Source organism: Brienomyrus brachyistius, chromosome 13, assembly GCF_023856365.1.
Source record: "Brienomyrus brachyistius isolate T26 chromosome 13, BBRACH_0.4, whole genome shotgun sequence".
Lineage (NCBI taxonomy): Eukaryota > Metazoa > Chordata > Actinopteri > Osteoglossiformes > Mormyridae > Brienomyrus > Brienomyrus brachyistius.
In genome coordinates this window covers 1,665,710-1,686,085 of record NC_064545.1, presented here as the reverse complement: position 1 = coordinate 1,686,085, position 20,376 = coordinate 1,665,710, and the positions used below count along the sequence as shown (strand labels likewise).

The 20,376-nt window shown below is 39.8% G+C and overlaps 3 protein-coding genes across 4 annotated transcripts; 2 read left to right on the top strand and 1 right to left on the bottom strand.

Annotated features, from left to right (window-relative positions):
• Window positions 1-4,097: 4,097 nt before the first annotated feature.
• LOC125706429 (glycine cleavage system H protein, mitochondrial-like) lies at window positions 4,098-7,127 on the bottom strand. Its single transcript, XM_048973125.1, has 5 exons — window positions 6,874-7,127; window positions 5,480-5,559; window positions 4,860-4,923; window positions 4,613-4,744; window positions 4,098-4,527 (listed from the first exon to the last, which is right to left on the bottom strand). Exons 1-5 carry the CDS (start codon window positions 7,073-7,075, stop codon window positions 4,427-4,429), a joined length of 579 nt encoding a protein of 192 aa, XP_048829082.1. The 5' UTR covers window positions 7,076-7,127; the 3' UTR covers window positions 4,098-4,426.
• Window positions 7,128-11,507: 4,380 nt separating this feature from the next.
• On the top strand, window positions 11,508-15,176 carry psmd7 (proteasome 26S subunit, non-ATPase 7). The gene is made up of 7 exons (XM_048973043.1): window positions 11,508-11,685; window positions 12,218-12,309; window positions 12,603-12,695; window positions 12,793-12,890; window positions 13,111-13,191; window positions 13,588-13,679; window positions 13,918-15,176. Exons 1-7 carry the CDS (start codon window positions 11,612-11,614, stop codon window positions 14,366-14,368), a joined length of 981 nt encoding a protein of 326 aa, XP_048829000.1. The 5' UTR covers window positions 11,508-11,611; the 3' UTR covers window positions 14,369-15,176.
• Window positions 15,177-17,163: 1,987 nt separating this feature from the next.
• nudt7 (nudix (nucleoside diphosphate linked moiety X)-type motif 7) lies at window positions 17,164-19,761 on the top strand. Of its 2 annotated transcripts, none has more exons than XM_048973265.1 (4): window positions 17,164-17,294; window positions 18,046-18,202; window positions 18,466-18,624; window positions 18,856-19,761. In XM_048973265.1, exons 2-4 carry the CDS (start codon window positions 18,047-18,049, stop codon window positions 19,204-19,206), a joined length of 666 nt encoding a protein of 221 aa, XP_048829222.1. In that variant the 5' UTR covers window positions 17,164-17,294; window position 18,046; the 3' UTR covers window positions 19,207-19,761. The 2 variants fall into 2 exon arrangements, with proteins under 2 accessions (XP_048829222.1, XP_048829221.1); XM_048973264.1 differs by lacking the exon at window positions 17,164-17,294 and adding an exon at window positions 17,535-17,763.
• The last annotated feature ends 615 nt before the right edge of the window (window positions 19,762-20,376 follow it).

Sequence of the window (20,376 nt, the reverse complement as noted above, 5' to 3'; positions counted from 1 at the left end):
ATGGTGACTGAGAAGTGAGCTTTTTATCTGGTGTCACGTTGGGTTTATTATTACTTTAGGATTCTGTGCTAACGATGTATATTCTGCAAATATAACGGGCATTTGTCTTTATTTAAATTAATCCATTCAAATACTCGTAATAAAAAGTTTTTAATGATTTAATACCTTTCGTATTAATATCAATCTATCTATCTGTCTATCTATCTATCTATCTATCTATCTATCATTAAGTCCTTTGCACTGAGTGATGTTCAGCATTTGTAATTATACCGATTCCTGAACTGCTACCAGCAAAATTCCCACGTCAGGGTTGCAAATGCCACTTGTCACCCCTGCCGGTCCTCCTATGACCTCCGACTCAGTTTGTTATCGTATTGTTAAAAATCTGATGTTGCCTTTTTTCTGTTCTTATACAGTCTACGTAATTCCCGGTGGCATCGCCAGCTAATAAGGGTGTCGACGGACATTTCCTCATCAACTCTCAAAAAAGGGGACTGAAAATCTCATTCCACTAGGTGCCGTTGCAGTGTACGATGACAGCTATATTTCAGCCTTTTTAGCGAAACAGACTGTGCTGCGTGATTCTACTAAACGCAAAGAAATACATTTCATTCGGTATATTTATAAATAATTATAGACATTTATTTATATATATGTATATAAGCATATAATTTATTTTCGATAACACCTGTAAGCAAACAGGCTCTTTGCTATTTTTTTTCTTACAAATTTAAATTTTAATATGAATTACACGATATAGGAATAAGGGTTTTGCTGAAAGTTAAAAGTTAAATTGGCATGGGGAGTCGTATATCTGCGTAAATAATCTTTGAATTTTTAGTATGTTCTTTGTCATCCTTTGCAAGAAGATCCTGACGTCCGGGATTCATTAATCATTTATGACCAGCATTTAAGCAGGACAGGGTAAAGGTTGAAGCCATGAATGTTAATTGAACATTTCACAAGGACTCTTATTTTTGGAAGTATACTTGGTGTGCATTATATTTCATTGTGGATTAAGTGAATCCTGGATTTTATCCTAAAGCAAGATAAGATTATAAATGTTTCAAATTTAGTTTTGTGTATTATGATTTTTCTAGGCCCACCATGAACCATTTTCAGCAAAATGCACCAAAATGAAGAGGAGCTGTACCATGCAGCTGTTCCTTGTTGCCCTACATGCACCATGGCCAGATCAGTCCTCACACATCTTTGGCCAAAGTGTAACCAATCGAATGAAGCCTATCTATTTCCTCCTGCAATCTGGCTTGAAATGACTTGACACCCTTGTCATGTGACACTCTGCCTCTTCCCTGACCTGTGTTGCCTCCTTATTGGTAAGCTCATCTATGTCTTCCTTTATATAGATATCCTGAAGCTGAGTGTGAACTGAATGAGAAACACTCAAGGTAGACTAAAGAAAAAGCCTAGAAAACACAAATAGTATAGATTAGATGAACTTTATTGATCCCTGAGGGAAATTTAAGCAAATAAGTGGGATTAAACACTAACATATTAGATGAGGGGGACTCTCCAAAAACAGGGGACCCCTTAAAGAACACTAGAGTCATGTAGCTCTGACTCGCAGGCTGGAAGTACTGAACGGTTGTGGGTTCAAATCCCATGGCCTGCAGATTAATCATATTGTTTCTGGGCCCGTAACCCCAATTGCCCTGGGGATGTTTGTTGACCCTGTTTCCTTATCCTCACTTGGTTCTATTACAACAGCGTATTTAATTAATTACCAATTACTTGTATTCCTGAACGTGATCAGCACACAAAGACATTAGTCATGCTTCCTTATTTCTAATGATCCCTAAAACCCTAATTTCTGTACCAGTAACTTGGAGGACACACACACAATGCTACAGGTATTGTAATATGGTGTGATGTTTGGTGGACTGGACTAATGGAAATTTGTCATGCGTCTTGTGTCCTCTGACCCTGTGTGGATGTGTCTGGGGTTGATAGTGTCCTGCAACGGCCTTATTGCACAAATTGAAATTGGTAAGACCACTACGTAATCATTAATCATTGATTAGCCTTGCTAACGAAAACTCTTATCATGCACAGTGGGCAAAGGTTTGCAATGTACAAGCCATATTCTGAGAAAAGACAACAAATGCTTGCATTCACCATGAGTGTTCCAATTTAAGTCGTCTGTCTTTTTGCCTGCCTGCTTCGGGATTAATATTATTAAGGCCAAACCTCTCTTGGGTTCACAGGTCATCTTTTAAATTTATATAACAACAAAGATAATTATACAAATATATATTCATACTATTGTTTTGCCACAAACTATAAAAGTATACTTGGAATTGTTAAACTATTAACAGGCAATATCATAATTTAAACATTAGTTTAGGAGCATTTTTTCAGAGTATCCCCATCCATATTAATAACCCAGAACCAGTTTAAAAACCAGTATCTAAAGACACAGAACTGTTTTTCTTAAGTGACACATAGGAATAACTTCCCAGACTTACTCCACCTGTTTCCCTATTCCTGATATTCCACGTCGATCAGAAACATGCCCCGGCAGGTGAGACGCCAAGCTCACAAAGCCTCTTCTAGATTAGCTCATCTGTACTATTTTCAAAGTTACCAAAGGAGGTTTGTTTCTTTGTGTCTGTGATGAGGTAGAAAGGTTATGAATCCACCTGAATTACCAGGTTTTATATTCCCTTGTATTTTCTGTCATTCCTTCACTTTTACAGCATGAATGAGCTCCTAGTATTATTGCTGATGCAATGTAATGGCATGCCATCGAGGATTCACCTCTACCATTTTCTCTGTGCTACCTGTGGTAAATTCCAGCACTGCCCCTCCCCCCCCCCAACCCTGTACAGGCTAAGTGGTTATAAGATCACTGGAGGCAGAAAAACTGCAAACTGCACAATAGCAGTTGAGTCATGATCAGTGTTTTGATTTAAAACTTTGAATTTGGTGATCAGTGGCCTTTGTTGACACACCACAGCACACAACAAAATGTGTCCTCTGCATTTAACCCACATGTGACATCGTGACATAGCAGGGGGCAGCTAATTCAGCACCCAGGGAACAGTGCTTGGGGGCAGTACTTTGCTTAGGGTACCTCAGTGGTGCCTTGCTGGTCAGGGATTTGAACCAGCAATCTTTCAGTTACAAGTGCGCATCCCTAACCATGAAGACACTGCTGTTGATGTTTGCTTACAAAGTAGTGTGAAGCATTTTGTCATTCTTATACTTGTTGTTCATGTCTTGGTAGGCCCCTCCCAGTGGAGCATCATAAACTGTCGCTTATTGTGACACCTCACTGGACACACATTGCCGATACAGGGCAGACAGACATCGGCCGAAAACCTTAACATGCTACAAACTGGGGCGGTGACTCAGAAAACACAGCCTGGCATCTGCCAGTGGGCTGAGGCTGTGCAGAGTATTTCGAGCGGAAGGGTCATTGTGGACTGATTGGTTTCCTTAGTTTGGCTATTGGCTGCTCACTTTAAACACGCCTGTCTTGAACAGCCGGGTCCAAAGAACCAGAGTCAATGATTCATTTTCTCTGGTACATACAGGCTTCACCTTGTCTAAACCGGGCATCAAAGTCTGGTATTTAATTACAATTTAATTCCTTAGGTGATGCTATCCTGATTTACAATTTTTCAATTCAATTCAATTCAATTAAGCACCTTGCTGAAACATAAAACATCTATACTGGATGTTTAAGCTGCCACAATTAAAAAAAAAGCTATGCTCATCTTCCAAAAATGTGACTATGCACTGTCAGGAGGAAAAAAAATAATAAAAGAGTACCAATTTGTACCTTTGCTTGTCACTGGGGCTGTACCCTCAAGGGTCTGCCAATTGTACCCTTACTTTAGGTAATTGTAACTTTTAGTCTAGTTTAAGGTACATATATCGACTCTTAGGAACATCCTCAAGGTACAAACAACATTAATGTATCCCCAAATGGTACAAAATGTGCCTCAGAGTCCTTTTATGCATCTTAAAAGGTACATTTGCCCTTGAGGGTACAGCCCCAATGACAAACAAAGGCACAAATGGGTACACTTTTTTCTGACAGTGTGTAAAAAAAAAGGCTCTGAAACACACCCTGACATTTCCTCCAAACATGAAGATTTTAATAGCAAATTTGAAAAACTCCCTGCAGCAATCTGGCTGTAAGATTTCCAGCGGTGAGTGGAACACCTGTCACTGAACCAGCCTTACAGTTAATTCTCTCCTAGTCAAAGCTGCAAAACTGTAATTTAGATATTAGTATTAAATCAAGAACAGGTGGGGGGGGGGTTCTCAGAAAACGTTTTGCTGGTGTTTCTCCTTAAAGGAAATCCAGGTGCAGATTCACTGGGCCGGCAGCCATGGTAGGGTTAATGTGACAGAATCCCGTGGATTCATTTAAGAGGAAGTTCAGCTTCCAGGAGTGCTACTCCGCCTCAATAGACTTGACGAATTTCTCATAGGCTTTTTCATCCATCAATGCGTCCACCTCAGCTGGGTTACTAATAGTCATTTTAATCAGCCAACCTAGTAGAGACATAGAGGGATTAATATCAGGAAAATGCTAGGAGAGTGCCCCCCCCCCCCGCCTTTACTGGTGCAATATGCTCACCATCCTTATAGCAGGATTTGTTGACAAGCGAAGGGTTGTCCGCCAGCTCTTGGTTTACTTCAGTCACCTCCCCGGTAATAGGGGCATACAGCTCACTGGCAGCCTTTACACTTTCCAGAGCGCCAAACTCCTCTACAACACAAGAAAAAAAAATGTCAAAGAATACACAATGCCTTTTACGCCAAGAGGAAGATTTTTACCCAAAAAATAAGATGACAAATCAATAAAATGAGCAGAGTGGGTTTACCCATTTGTTCCAGTTTTGTACCAACTTCTGGGAGGCCACAGTACACCACATCTCCTAGAGCTTCCTGAAACAGAGACGGAGGGGACGGTTTTTAAATACAATCACTAGTAAGTATCATTGCAATTCAGACAGGTTTATTTTTAGGTTCAGTGCAACCTAACTGAGCAAGGGCCAGTACCGTAAAGGTAGATTTCTAGTTTAACCGGATAACTTGTTAGGTTTAAGGTATCCCAGTTTAAATGGACGTCATCTTCGTTCCCTAACACTTACCTCAGACTACCTTAAATCTGACAAGCAAGAAACCCTGCTTCCTGACACAGGCCCCAGGTTTCCTTGACTTATTTGTTTATTCTGTGGTCTAAAAGAGGCTATATACATAAACACTTTGAGCTATAGATAGTGTGTCAGATAGCATTCGTTAGAATGTCTTTATGGATCCCTCACTCTCCAATATCCAGAAAATGATGAAAAACTCTCTGTCTATCTGATCTGTCCATGTGCACATATTCTTCATAGTCCAATGACCTACTATATCATCCACACACAAGTGCAGCCAGTGAGCAAAATAAACTCTGAGAGAGACTAAGAGGGTGAGTACCCAAAGACACCAAGGCACCTACCTGTGCAAAATTACTGATGCCCACAGTTCCGACGCCACCGTCCACTTGTACCCACTCGTGTTTCTCTGTGAATCTGAGGACTGCGAAAAAGCATCAAGACCCGATACATACAATCCAAATTCACATATGAAGGACATCCTAGAAAACTGACCATAGGACACAGGATGGGAAATTTCAATCCCAAAGCAGAACAACTGAATATTTACACATCAACAAACTACCAAGTATAATTCAAAAATTGCAATTACTTAAATTCAGGCAAAATGGATCCACTACACGCACTACATTCATTACAGTAGTGTCTCTGCACACTTGAGTTTTGGGTAGAGTACAAAATATTGAGTAGAACAAAGGGCAAAGTATAACGATGTATGTTAATGTGAAACAAAGAGTGAGTCTTGTGTAACACGGATCCTAAGGTGCAATGTCAAGTAATATTATCACAAGCATAACTAGTGGTAATTTCTAAAGTGTAGAAATTAATTATTATAGTGAAACTTAAAATCAGGGCAAAATTAATTTTGTAAAAAGTCATATGCCATAATTATAAAATGTGAAATGGCTTGCAATTATGGGTACTTGTATCTTTCCAGTAAATACTAACACATAACTAAATCCATGGGAACATTAGCACTTCAATAAAATTCAACAAATATTTTCCGTACTTTTATTACATAAAGTCAACAATTTTTATAATCAAAGACATATATGCTTTTATTTGCTATTTTATTAAATAGTGCCAATGCATCTACGATCCATTCTCTGCCGCTATCATCACCATCAGAATTTATTTTAAAAACAGGAAATTTGAAGATTTCACTTGCCTAAAACTAACCGAGAAACAATCTCCATGTCAAAACAGGTGACGTCAAGGCGACTAACTGGCATCAATGAGTTAAAAAGAATCAGAAAACCTTTAATGTAAGTCATCTTTACGATAAGAGGCGCCGCAATTATCACGACGCCGATCGGATTTTAGTGGTTTAGCAGAGCATAATGGCGTGTTCGTGCAACTTTTACGGTAACTCCAAAACTACGACTAAACTGTTTATCGTATTCTTTTCACCATTTCCGCCTTCAACCCAGTAGTTACCATAAATTACAAAATATACGTACTTAGTTCAATTCAAGCAAGCAGGTGCATTTCAACATTTAAAAGCAACTATTAACTTTCGAAGTTACATCTTCTACCTGCGATGTCACTTATATCTCAGTCTTCTCATTTGAATGCATGAAGTTATGCTAGTGCATTGCATGAGTTGTTTCGGAAGTTACCCGGCTTACTTGGTAAAAAGTGCGAATTAAGCGATGTAGCACGGCGAACTCTCGACTGATCTCTAAAGTCAGTAACAAGTAGCGCGCGACATAAAAGCCCGGAGCGCTCAAAGTCTTACCTGCGGAGGGTCTGGGGGTCGTGCATAGTGCCCTCGGGAAGCACGCGTTCCCCCGAATTAGGGGCCGAGCAGTCCTGGCAGTCCGGGAAAGCAGAGGCAGCGCCGAGGTGAAGTTCACCGACGAAGAGCGCAGCAACACCGCACACATCGCCATCTTCTTCGAGTCTAGGCTGAAATGAGCTGCGGGCTCCTGAGCGAGCATCACCACTCGGGGCGCGACCGCGCACGGCGCTAGCGGGATCGCGGAGCGCCCGATCTCATTGAACAGCTTCGTGGGGTTATGTTAGCATATTACAATCATGTGTCCAGTTACGAATTTAAACCCAAACGCACGTTTAACCTCAAACAGACAGAAAAACGATTCACCACAAAAATTTCAATTCATTTTTATTTAGGCAATAGATACCTATTTTGAAACTAATAGCACAGGGCAGATCAGGTCTTTTTTCCATGCTCATTGTGGGGAGGCCCAGACAGTCCCAAGGCAGCTGAGAGATACAATCCCCCCCAGTGTGACCTGGGTCTACCCCAGGGCCTTCCTGAACCTTCTCAGCTGTCTCCTCTCGATCCAAATGAGCAGTAGCTCAATTTGAAGGTCCCTCTGGAACTCATTCTGTTATGGAGAGTGAGCTTAGCAACCCTGTGGACCCTCTTACCACATATAGCCTATGTGTAACCTTGTTATTTTAGTCATTATGTACAGATCATGACTATAGATGAGGGCAGGAACATTAATCAGCCAATAAAACCCTGATCCTTGTCTGATGACTTTATTATTTCACTACCAAGGTTCTTTTTAGTTCCTGAAAAACTTCAGTCACAACCAATCTGTAAGTCAATATTTTAATCCCTTTGATTCAATAATACTGCCTCCATTCACAAGGAAAAGGAGTTCCTCAAAATGTTCTTTCTGCTGCTGGTAAGCATCACCCAACTTCTGAGGTGTTGAATCATTTCTCAAAACATTTTTGGGGTCAACTGTAAGTCTCTTTCCATGACCCATCCAAACTTCAGATTTTTGCCTTTGCTGTAGCCTTTCTGGGCAGTCAGTACCATTCAGTTGTTGCTGGTAACCCCTGCGTAAGCAATTCCCTGAAATCCTTGACAGTTTCCCTCACCTGGGTTTCCCACAATGACTGGCTTCTGGTCACAGCTGTTTGCACTCATTGCAATAAGTCCGGTGGTCCATAAACATGGGCCATTCTAACTCAGTGTTCTTGACATCCTTTGGCACATAGCAGCAGCTTTTCTAGAGGTATGAGTTCAAGTCATCTCACACAGAAACTGCATCCAGACCTAGCAAATTCTAACTCTCTACTTGGGTCGTCCTGGCCAGCCTGCCCTGAATCTAGCTCAACACTAAGCGGTGACTGGGAGATACCTGTAGCTCTATCTCTCTCTTCACCCAAGCTTCTGAGGAGCTTACCCACTTTTTCTAAAATGGCTGTTTGGTGCATGCACAAGTTTTCCTTTCTACAACTCAAAACTGGCAAATCACTCACATCAGCAAAACCTTACAGATATTTATAAAAAAAATACGTTCAAATGATTTAACATTTCAGATGCTCCTTCATAAATAATACTTTTTATAAAATCAATATTTATCTTACATGCTTTTAAACAATAACGGGGCCTACAGGTGTTAGTTAATAGCAGTGGGGAACAACCAAGACTGCAGCAGATAATCTGTGAATCAGTATTTAGACTGATGATACTATTATTATTATTATTATTAATAATAATAATAATAATAATAATTATTATTATTATTAGGGGGCAGCATGGTGGTGCAGTGGTTGCACTGTTGCCTCTGGGACCTGGGTTCCATGTGTGTGGAGTTTGCATGTTCTCCCCATGTCGTCGTGGGGTTTCCTCCAGGTACTCTGGTTTACCCCACAGTCCAAAAACCATGCTGAGGCTAATCAGAGTGACAAAATTACCTGTAGGTGTGCGTGTATGAGTAAATGGAGTATGAGTGTGTCCTGTGACTGGATCACGCCCCATCTTGGGTAGTTCCCTGCCTTGTACCAATAGTCTCTGGGATAGGCTCTGGACCCCCGTGACCCTGAATAGGATAAAAGGCTTCAGAAAATGGATGGAATAATAATGAGGAGGAGGAAGAAGAAGCAAAAAGTTTACATTTTATCCAAAAGATCAAAGCAGTTACCTTCTGCAAATTATGTCATTTACAGTTAAGTTAGTTTATCAGCTGGGCCATGAAATCCAGAGCCTGGTACTTCACTCTTTCATCTTTGTCCTGTCAGCTCATAATTAATTCATAATTAAATGTAATCCAACTTCCTAAGGCAAAATGCAATTTTGTATATACTTATTTTATGCATTAAAAGCATTATCTTACTTATCACATACAGAATTCATCAAGACTAATGAAATAAACAGAGCGTTTTAAGATACAACTTACTCCAATCTGTCTGTGAAGGAAAAAAGAAGAGAAGGTGGGATTACCTGAATCCCAAAATAAATGCAAGAGCACAAGGTGAAAAGGAGTAAAGGTTTCCATGTGTGGGTGAGTGTGGCCATAAGCTTGGAATTCGTCCTTCCCTGTGGCAACATCAGTATCTTGGCTAAGATGGAGAACAGTGACTCCCTACTCATGGGTAATCACATCAGGTGTCATTTTTTGGGATTAGATGCAGAGAAAATTTAGGAATTTGAGAAAACAGCCTTGCAGCTTCTGTGCCGTTTAAGAGATACGTGCAACAACTTTGTGAAATTTACTTTGTGAATTTGTGCGCTTTTCTTTGTGTGCAAATAACCATCGCTGGATGGAGTCATACTGTGGGCCCTATTGTGAAGTTCGTCTACTCCTCTTTCCCAATCACTGTACAAAGCTGTGAGAAACAGTCTGAGGAATTATCTGGATTCCTGTCTAAATGGCTTCTAAAATGTAAGCCAATCTTCTTATCAGGCATAACAATAGGCACCTTATTTAACAAACAGCACACAGCATTTTCTGTTGGCATATCATTATTGAACAGGTGGTTTAAAACTTCAGGGCACTGATGGAAGAAAGTCGGTAAAGCCGTATATTACCTAATTGCTCTGTGGCCCAGCAGGACCTGGAACACATCCAAGATTCAGGAGAGATGTATCCTGCTTTGTAAGGCTGTCGAGTAGCAATAAACTATGGAGCTAAATTTCCATCTCCACAACATGACTGCCATTTCTGAAATAGTTAGCTTAAGACTAGATGATTAGAAATGATAAAAAGATAAGATAAAAGGAAAATGAAGATATCAAAGCTGTCTCCTACTCTTTAGACTCTGAGCCTCTTAGATTAACTATAGAGTGTAATATTTGAAAGGAGATTATTTTGTGATGGGTCTGGCTTTCTGGATCAATCTGGGAAAAACACAGTGTGGCATTCTGGTAACGAGCCCGTCGGGCCCTGAGAAGCACCTCCTAAGTTCTAAGTGCATGAGGCTGAAGCTGCAAACTTTCATCCATCCAGATGATGGCGCTGTGGTAAAAAAAAATCTGGAAGCAGTAGTTCTTGTACACGGCAGATTATTCATGCCAGTCTAGTGCTTGGGAGATTGCTGAGCAACAATTCTTGCCGAGTCTCAGCCAGAAGCAGTCACTCGAAATGTTCTCAGAGGATGCCATGTCAGGCACATTGTGAGGCTAGAAGATGAGTGAAAATTTCAGTATAGGCATGAAGAAAAGTGCGTAAGGTGATTTCTGCCAGTAGTGGCTAGGAGTATTTAAGCGGTGAAAATTGAGGATTCTTCTTTCCAAAACATTAGGGTGTGTCTTTTACTATCACAACTGTTTTAGAATTAGATGTTGAATTATAAATGACACTTTAACTAGTATCTATATTAAACACGATTTATTTATTTAATACCATTCCGTGCAAACAAAACATAAAAAACATGATATGTCAGGTGATGCATGCCAATTAGAAGTTTGTGTCAGATTAGTTGACTGTTTGGCTGTGGCAGAAAATAGCCATGGAAACAAAGTAAGCAAGAGTGAGTAATGAAGTTTTATATGCAGACACTCCCTGCTTCAGGAGGAATTTCCACGACTAAAAATGAGAGCAAATTAGCTAACAGCTGAGATGTATTCCACTTTTTAAGTATAGTTATCAATACTTAAATGGGATTTCTTTGTATTCTTTGAATGTTTTTCACACCGCGAAAGGAGTGTTAAGTATAGAGCACAACATTGTATTACCAACACGACCTATCCCATTTGTCGTTACAAGCCTAAATTTCGGGCCTTTAAAGTACCATAATGTTGTAAAAAAAACAGCCAAAGACTGTCATTAAATACAGTTTCATCTCTCCATCAAAGTCATGAAATAACCCTTGCAGTCAGTGCATTTTACTTTCCCAACAAGTGCACGTAATTTAACATTCGTGCATTAGTATCATGCCGGACTAAGAAGAGTACATTAAAAAAAATATAAGCATTATGCAGATATACTTCCTTTGCATAAAATGCTGTTTTATATAAATATTAAACTACGAGAAAATGCAAGATACATAAACACTTCCATACATGAGACCCTGCAGAAAATTCAGTCTACCAATTACCTATTTCATTTCACATTTTTACGTGTGAACATGCAGCATGATTATTGGTCCTGTTAGAGCACGTGTTCCCTTACCGGTCTCCTGGTGCATTGTGGGATTGTGGAGGAGTGACAGTGCGTTACACCGGACGCTGTCTTTGCCAGTCTGTTGTTACGATTATATTTAATTACAAAAAAATGCCAGAATTAGCTGTGGAAAAAGTTGTTGTCCACCCATTGGTGCTGCTTAGTGTGGTGGATCACTTTAACAGGTAATTTTCTGGGATTATTCATTGATAGTATAAACTGACCAAAATCTGTGGACTCATTGTTATATTGTAGGCCTGGGCATTTTCATTCGTGTTTTGCACATGATCAGTGAACGATATGCTCAAGATCCTGTTAACCGATCAAACTACACTGAAACTGACAATTATATTTTAGTAATAGATGTCATGCACGGTTCTTTTATTTGCAATAACTTGTTAACTAGTGTGTTTTACGATGCCGTTGAATGGATACAAAGCAGGCAATACCAAAGCGCCTAAAACGACATTTTTATATTCGTAGTTATGAATTTATACAGAACCGTACAGCGGCAGTGCCCTGACGTGACTGAAAATCCAGAACGAGAACTTCGCGCTAATTAGCTAACCTATTAGGACTCAACTAAATATCCTGTTATAGCTATTTGGCAACAATTTGCTGCGATCGCAATACAAACAGAAGCTCGTATGAAGTTTAACTCGAACTGAAAATTGTTCTGGTGTCTTTTAATCATATACTGTGGGAACGTTTGTTTAGGATTGGAAAGGTTGGCAACCAGAAGCGAGTTGTGGGGGTACTGCTGGGCTCTTGGCAGAAGAAGATCCTTGATGTTTCCAATAGTTTTGCGGGTGAGTGTTTATGCTGCTCGTTTTCGCCGCGCTTCATTTGTGCATGTCCTTATACAAACTACCTGCCCAGGGTTGTGTAAAACAAACGCTTAATCTCATTATTAAATGCTTACGTGTTACAACTACTTTGAATGATTTTATCGCTGATATTTATGATTTGCTTTATCATTTTTACTAGCATCAGTAATCTTGCCGGGTGTAGTTGGGTAGACTTTGTGGTATTATGAGGAGTTTGATGCCATTTCTAACCGTTACTTAAAGCATTCTCAATCTGATGCACATCTGACACACAGTGCCGTTTGACGAGGATGACAAAGATGATTCTGTGTGGTTCTTGGACCATGATTACTTGGAGAATATGTATGGCATGTTCAAGAAAGTCAATGGTAAGGCCAGTTTAACGTTTGGGAGTAATTACAATGTTTATTAAAACTTAATATATATATTTTTAAATCTGAAACTTTCAATACTTTTATGTTTTAGCAAGAGAAAGGATAGTTGGCTGGTATCATACTGGCCCCAAGCTGCACAAGAATGACATCGCCATCAATGAACTCATGAAACAATACTGCTCCAATTCTGTAAGCAAACATAAGAATTTATAATTCTGTCATTCTGCTGTATGTATGGACAGTATAACTATTAATGCCTATATTTCATCAAGAATTTAAGATTACTGCACTTTACTGGTCATTGTTTTATACTTGTAGTGAATATGTAATCCCTGCAATTCATTTAATCTGTGTTTGATATGACACACGACACTAAGAGACTCATTTTTGCAATTGCATTATCTTGCAGGTTTTAGTCATTATTGACGTGAAGCCAAAGGACCTCGGCTTACCCACCGAATCCTACATCTGTGTGGAGGAAGTACATGATGTACGGCTTATTTTCTTGAATAGGGTTTAACATTGCATGATCAAAAACAGATTTTACCGGGTGGTGTGTAGCTCAGTATGTTAGCGCTATGTGTTGATGTCTGGAAAGTTGTAGGTAACAATCTGTGACTAGCAAACTAATCATTTCACCGTCGGGCCTTTGAGCAAGGCCCTTAGTCTCAGCTGAGCCGGGGATACTGGCTGAGCCTGGTCTTTCCCAAAACTCGCTTTCACCTGTGTATCTGCATGACTCATGGAGAAAAAGATGGGGAATCTGAAAATTAACCAGGTTCCACATGAGGAGTACTTTTGTTTGATGTTGTATTATAACATTGTTCAAGAGAGAGCATGTTCTCTGAGCTAGTGAAATTACAGAAAACTGGTGTGGTTCCTGCAGGATGGGACTCCAACCTCTAAGACGTTTGAACATGTGACCAGTGAGATCGGTGCTGAGGAAGCTGAGGAAGTGGGGGTGGAACATCTGCTCAGGTAACAGCTTGACCCCTGATATATTTGACCTGACCGTGTGTGTAAGTAGGTGGATCATTTTAGAGTCACGCTTCCTTTTTTGTATGAGGATATACTGCTGTGGAATATGGTCGAGTGTAAATCCTTTCATCTTCAATTTTTGCGTTTATAAATTTTTCAGATTAACTGGTACTATGGAAGTATTCCATCAGTACCTTTGGTATATGTATATATGACCTGCTTGTTTGCCTCTCAACAGAGACATCAAGGACACAACTGTAGGTACCCTTTCCCAGCGCATCACAAACCAGGTTCATGGGCTGAAGGGGCTCAACTCTAAGCTACTAGATATCAAGAGTTACCTGGAGAAGGTGGCCACTGGCAAGCTACCCATCAACCACCAAATAATTTATCAGCTGCAAGATGTGTTCAATCTTCTGCCTGATGTCAACCTGCAGGAGTTTGTCAAGGCCTTCTACCTTAAGACCAATGACCAGATGCTGGTAGTTTACCTGGCGTCACTCATTCGCTCCGTTGTGGCCTTGCACAATCTCATCAACAACAAAATAGCCAACCGTGATGCAGAGAAAAAAGAGGGCCAGGAAAAGGAAGACGGCAAGAAAGAGAAGAAAGAGGAAAAGAAGGAGGACAAAGAAAAAGAAAAGGGGGATGCTTCAGCCAAGAAAGATGAAAAGAAGGAGAAGAAATGAACTACAAATGCTGCAAGTGATTGACATGATTGCATTGGTGACCGATGGAGTTTTTTTTAGTTATCCAAAAAAGACTCTTATGTGTGATAATGTATATAGGTATGGTCAGCTTGAGTGACCCTGCATGAAGAGGAATCCTTATGTTTTGGGTCAAAAAGAGGGATGAGAATAAAGTTGTTTTGTGCTATGTTTTTTCCCTCCACTTTTTAAAATAAATACTGGCCCTTTTACCGTTAAAAAATGGTTAGAGATTTGGGGATGGATCTTGCAATGAGGTGGGATAACACCGTAAGCTGGCTGACTTTTGTAAATGGTATCAGTTTATTTCTCTCATTTCAACATTCAGTTGTCTAATCACAGTGCGTTTACTGATAAATTAGAAAATGTTCGGAAGGGGGCACCCATTCATTTACACATGGTGACCGGTTTACGTCTTATTCATGGAATGTGGCAGGAAATCGAAGTGACCCAGAAGCAGTGTTTTTGCTAGCTACTTGTGCACCCAGGTGCATATGAAAAGAGGTCTGTGCTTACATAATGTGTATGAACGTGCCACAATTCACAAGGTAACACCTACAAAGGTCTTGCAGACCACTTCAATATAAATATTTAATACGACCCAGGTTTTGTTTTTTCTGCATTTAATATTCAATACACAAACAAGAGCAGCGTGTTGGTTGCTTTCAGCCAGGAATATACGTAGCGTCATACATTTTATATAATTTCTATACAAGGTCTGACTACCATGTCGCCATCCAATAGAGAACTGTCAACAAATATTTTTTTTTTCAATAAAATATGTAAAAATGTCTTTGGTTGTGTCATTTGGCTGTGTATTAGTTTTTTTGTCAAAGGAATTCTGATAATCAGTCTGGAAATGCCTCTTAATTATGTCATAGTTCCTCCTTACTGCACAATACTCATGTCACCTTAGACAGATTCAGATGCTTTACTGTCATTGTTGTTTCCACAGCAACAAAATTTAAAGGTGCATCCTCTCCAGTGTAATGACATCAAACCAATAGACAAATTAGTAACAATAAAACAAAATAAATCCAATAAATAAACAGACCAGCACAATAAAGCAGTCATATCCCAAGATACCTATTGCACTTGAAGATTTCACCACAGATTTAATGGCAGCATTAAAATTAAGAGGAGATACTATTGTATGTGTTTAGGAGAGACAGGCCAGTCTTTCTAGAATATGGGTGGAACTGAGCACCTCATTGTCTTTATGAAGAATCCCTACTCTGGAATGAAGCTACAATCAGGATGGAATAAAAAGAAGAACTATTTCCAAACGTTTAAAAAAATAAATTTAAGCAAAGCTACAGCCATCCATCCATTTTCCAAACTGCTTTCCCTAGTGGGTTGTGGGGGTTCCAGAGCCTATTCTGGAAGTTATGGGCACGAGGAAGGGAACAAACCAGGACAGGGACCGGAAGCCAGCCCATCACAGGGCACACACATACGCCATTCACTCACACATGCATTCCTATGGGCAATTTAGTAACTCGAATTAGTTTCAGCATGTCTTTGGACTGGGGGGGGGGAACCCCATGACAACATGGGGAGAACATGTAAACTCCGCACACATGTGACCCAGGTAGAGACTTGAACCCAGGTCCCAAAGGTAACCACTGCACCACCATGCCGCCCCCACAAACCTACAATATTGTAAAAAAAAAATAAATAAAAAAAATTCAACTTTTATGCAGAACATACAATGACAGACAGCTTTTGCCTCCTTGGAAAGATCATAAATGACAAAGGATTCAACAACGAAGGAAAACTGCACAGAATGGCACATTGCAGAGTTATGAGGGAACACCTAGAAAGATCAAAATGATTAGATCACTTTAAGGTACAAGAATGCTATGAGCAACAAAAAAATTATAATATCTAACATGCCACTACAAAGCATGAAAACAGAAAATTCTAGGGGAGTGCCATCCCTATTGGCATCTAGAGTTTATATTGATTTGAGTGCACCCAGCAATATAAAACCTTATCACATGTGGCTAATGTGGCTCAGCAAGAATCAGATCCAGATACCAACCATCAAATATTCCACTTATAACTGTACCACAAAATGTTTTGCCATTTTTGGATGACAAGCATTTCCTGAGCAACAACTGAGCTATAACACTAAAACATTTTTATGAATCCAGCTTCAGACATTGCCAAAATGTAAAGACTTCGGTGAATACTGTTATTGTAATTACTATTCAACTGCTAAAGTTATTTCTTTCCTGTACTATACTGTGCATGACCCTTGTTTATTGGTTGTTTTGAGTTCAGTTGTGCACCAGCTGCCCTGCCTCAGTATTTGTGAGAAATTTATCTTGAACTTCTAATTGATTTATAAATGTTGCAATATTTATTGCAAAAAAAAAAAATTTCCCCTCAATATTGTGCAGCCGTCATACCAGGCACAAAATATTAACTACTATGGGATACCTAACAGGGGCGGCAGTGGTGCAGTGGTTAGCACTGTTGCCTCACACCTCTGGGACCTGGGTTTGGGTCTCCACCTGGGTCACATGTGTGCGGAGTTTGCATGTTTTCCCCATGTCGTTGTGGGGTTTTCTCCGGGTACTCCGGTTTCCCCCCACAGTCCCAAAACATGTTGAGGCTAATTGGAGTTGCTAAATTACCCGTAGGTGTGTATGTGTGAGTGAATGGTGTGTGAGTGTGCCCTGCGATGGGCTGCCCCCCCCCATCCTGGGTTGTTCCCTGCCTCGTGCCCATTGATTCCGGGATAGGCTCCGGACCCCCCTCTCTGTGGCAGAAGTGAGTATAACATTTCATGCTACAACTTCATACAAACAAATAAGTCAGGAAACGAAGGAGCTGATCAAGATGGCTTTCTCACACTACCATTTACCGGATAAAACTTTTAATTCTCCAGATAACTAGGCGTGTAAGTATGAACAACAACACCGCTTGCGTAGCAACAGCAGGGGTGGGCGTGGATTATGTTCAGCTTCAGCAAAATTTCTTTAAATGTTTAAGCCATAAATTGAAATTTCAGTTTCATCCTCCGCAAGAAATAATATTAGAATCAAGTCAAGAATAACAGTTCAATCCTAAAGCCTAAGTACCCGTTCCCCACCACGTGACAGGAGAGTTTGTCGCTTTTTAATGTCGTCATATCCGTTCCGTCGTGTTTCACGGCATTTTCTGTTGGCCGCGTAGTCCAGTTAACGAACGATTACGAACGAACTGTCACAAAAGGGTCACAGTACGTTTGATTTACATGACAGTTACTGATTACTGCATGTAATGCTTTTACGTATTGCAGCTTTTTGTTGACGAGTCATTTACTTTTTTGTTTTGAACGAAAAGAGGACAGTAGCATATTCGGGACTTGCTGTGTGTGTGAACGCAAGGTATAAAAACAAGCTGTTATTTTGCGCAGCTACAACATATTGTCACCATCCTTTAGCATTCTGTATTGCTTAATTTTATTTACATGTTTTAAAATTTATTTATTGTATTATGGTAAGTCTCTTTATGGTGTTGTGTACTGCTTCGAGGCTACCTGAAAGCAAAAAATACAATCTGTTAGACTGTTTAGTCAGATGTAACACAGTAATCATTCAAGATCAATCAAACCCTGTTGTGGCCTCTCACGATATCCAAATAGAAATTAATTAGTCGTTTTTTTCCAGAATGGACACTATAGGAAAGCTTAAAACCTGTCTGAAACAATTTGAGTGTGAAAGTACTTTATCTCAGCTACCGCCACACCAAAAGGCATCTGTATTGATTCCATTATTCGTGAAGAAAGGAGAATTCCACATTTTAATGACCCTTCGGTCATTAAACGTGAGTAAGATATTTTTAATCAACTGGATTTGATCTAAATAAGACACAGTTTGGAGACAATGACAACGAATGTATGAACAAGGATATTCAAATAGAGCATTTTATGGATGGATGGATAAGATGATTATACTACGATATGTTTTTTTGCAATATGGAAGAATTTATGGAACGAGTGAAAATTTATGATTTCCACATTCATTTGAAATAAATGATATCAAGGGATTCTGATTTAGACATCTGCTGTGCTTTATTTTACTTTTGAGCTAAAACATAGTGCGGGGGAGGTGTGCTTTCCGGGCGGGAAACATGACTCAGGAGATCGTGATGAGATAGACACTGCTCTCAGAGAGGCTGAGGAAGAGATTGGTCTTTCGACTGATCAGGTGGAAGTGGTTGGCAGGCTTTTCCCAGTATTAAGTAAGGTAATTTTTTTCCATTTTTTTTTACAAACAACTAATCCCAAAGCTGTATTTTTCATAGTGAATTCCACAATATTAAATGTCATCAATGTTATTAAAAATTTTACAACACTTGTGCTCTATTTGTATGTTTGTATGAGCCAAGGAAGGAAATACCTATTTTCTTTTACTTACTAGAGACAAACTGATGATGTCGAATTAAGCCCATTCCATCATTTGCTTTCTCACCCTAAGAGCGGCCTCTTCGTGACTCCAGTGGTGGCCTTCATAAAGGACACATTTCAAGCTCATCCGAACCCAGAGGAAGTAAGCCATGTGTTCTCGGTGCCACTAAGTTTCTTCCTGAGCCAGACAAACCACTCCTCCTATAACTTACCTGGCATCACTGGGAAAATTCATAGTTTCATGTACCAGGACTTTGACTCCAAAAAGATGTTCCACATATGGGGTCTGACAGCCATATTAGCAGTACTTGTTGCTGTCCTTCTCCTTAGTAGAAAGCCAATGTTTGAAGTTGACTTTGACTCCGAAGACCCCCTCCCTTTCTTCCAGCGTAATCTTCATTTGCAAATCAGCAAATTATAATTTGCTCATGGAGGCAGTGCCATTTTAAGGAATTGCATTACCCAGACTTCTTCCTGCTGCAGTGACACAATACTCATAGAAATTATGCTAGTTGCTTCAGGGTACTTAAGATTGAACATGGTGGCTTCGGGGTTAATGGGAATATGTCAGTGAAAGACCTTATTGGTATAATTCACAAGAATATACTGTATACTCGTTATGAAGTGAAGGTTCTCTATGAATGATGCAGAAAATCTGACCTTATTGTAACACTCAGTAAGGTATATGGGTGAACAATTAGCCCTGGATAATAATGGATCCTAAGTTGTTTGTGGACCAGCGAATCAGCGCTGTTGCCCTAATATCGTCCATGATATCCCAGTGGCCCCAACCATAGCTTCGTATATCATGTCTCAGCTTTTTATTGTGTTGCTATATAATTTCACATGGGCTATTCTGTTTTGCACGTCTACTCTTCTGCTTTCCCAGCTTTCTAAAGTAAATCACTGTAAACTGTGTATGAATTTGCTTGTAAATGTTCTATACTAAATAAAGTAGTATATTTTATTAGCTACATTATCTTGTACTGTATTTTCATAATACTATTAATACTGTATTTTCATAATAGTTTTCTTGTCATAAAAATCACAGACATAATGCATTGTTTTGGTTACGACTCCGGGGTGTCAGGGTCAGCTCCTGTTGTCCCAGTCTGTGTCCTTTTCCCCGTTGTCCTAGTCTGTAGTGTTTCCCCTGTTCCCTGTTGGCCGCATGGCTCAAAGAGCTGAGTGTGTGGCTATCTGTGAATTTCTCTGTCGTGTGTTTGAATCCTGTTTCCTCTGTTTTTGTATTTTTTCCCCTAGTGTTTCATTGTATAAGTTTTTCTAGTTCCTGTGTCTTCTGATTAGTATTTGGTTTTGGTTAAATTCTTTGTGCCCGTGTTTGTGTTTCTACCTGTTTGTTATTCCCCAGTGTTAGATTCTATTTTTCCTGTTTTCTTGGTTAGTTCTTAGTTTCCCTGTTTAGTTCCGTTGACTTAATTAGTTCCACCTGTTGCCTGTTTTTGTGCCTGCCCTTGTGTGTTTTCCTAATTGCTCTTTGTCCTGCACACTCACCGATTGGTTAATTACCCTGTTTGGTTTTTGTATTTAAGTTTCTGCCTGAGTTTTAGTCCCTAGTGGTTCATTGTTT

What these genes read in the sequence shown, in the direction of transcription:
- LOC125706429 (XM_048973125.1), bottom strand. Translation starts at nt 7,075, where the DNA reads ATGCTCGCTCAGGAGCCCGCAGCTCATTTCAGCCTAGACTCGAAGAAG. An exon ending in GACCCCCAGACCCTCCGCAG is followed by an intron (nt 5,560 to 6,873) that starts GTAAGACTTTGA and finishes GCTTTTTCGCAG; the next exon opens with TCCTCAGATTCACAGAGAAA. An exon ending in CAAATCCTGCTATAAGGATG is followed by an intron (nt 4,528 to 4,612) that starts GTGAGCATATTG and finishes TGTCTCTACTAG; the next exon opens with GTTGGCTGATTAAAATGACT.
- psmd7 (XM_048973043.1), top strand. Translation starts at nt 11,612, where the DNA reads ATGCCAGAATTAGCTGTGGAAAAAGTTGTTGTCCACCCATTGGTGCTG. An exon ending in TGTTTCCAATAGTTTTGCGG is followed by an intron (nt 12,310 to 12,602) that starts GTGAGTGTTTAT and finishes TCTGACACACAG; the next exon opens with TGCCGTTTGACGAGGATGAC. An exon ending in CATGTTCAAGAAAGTCAATG is followed by an intron (nt 12,696 to 12,792) that starts GTAAGGCCAGTT and finishes TTTATGTTTTAG; the next exon opens with CAAGAGAAAGGATAGTTGGC.
- nudt7 (XM_048973265.1), top strand. Translation starts at nt 18,047, where the DNA reads ATGGACACTATAGGAAAGCTTAAAACCTGTCTGAAACAATTTGAGTGT. An exon ending in TGACCCTTCGGTCATTAAAC is followed by an intron (nt 18,203 to 18,465) that starts GTGAGTAAGATA and finishes TTTACTTTTGAG; the next exon opens with CTAAAACATAGTGCGGGGGA. An exon ending in TTTTCCCAGTATTAAGTAAG is followed by an intron (nt 18,625 to 18,855) that starts GTAATTTTTTTC and finishes TCTCACCCTAAG; the next exon opens with AGCGGCCTCTTCGTGACTCC.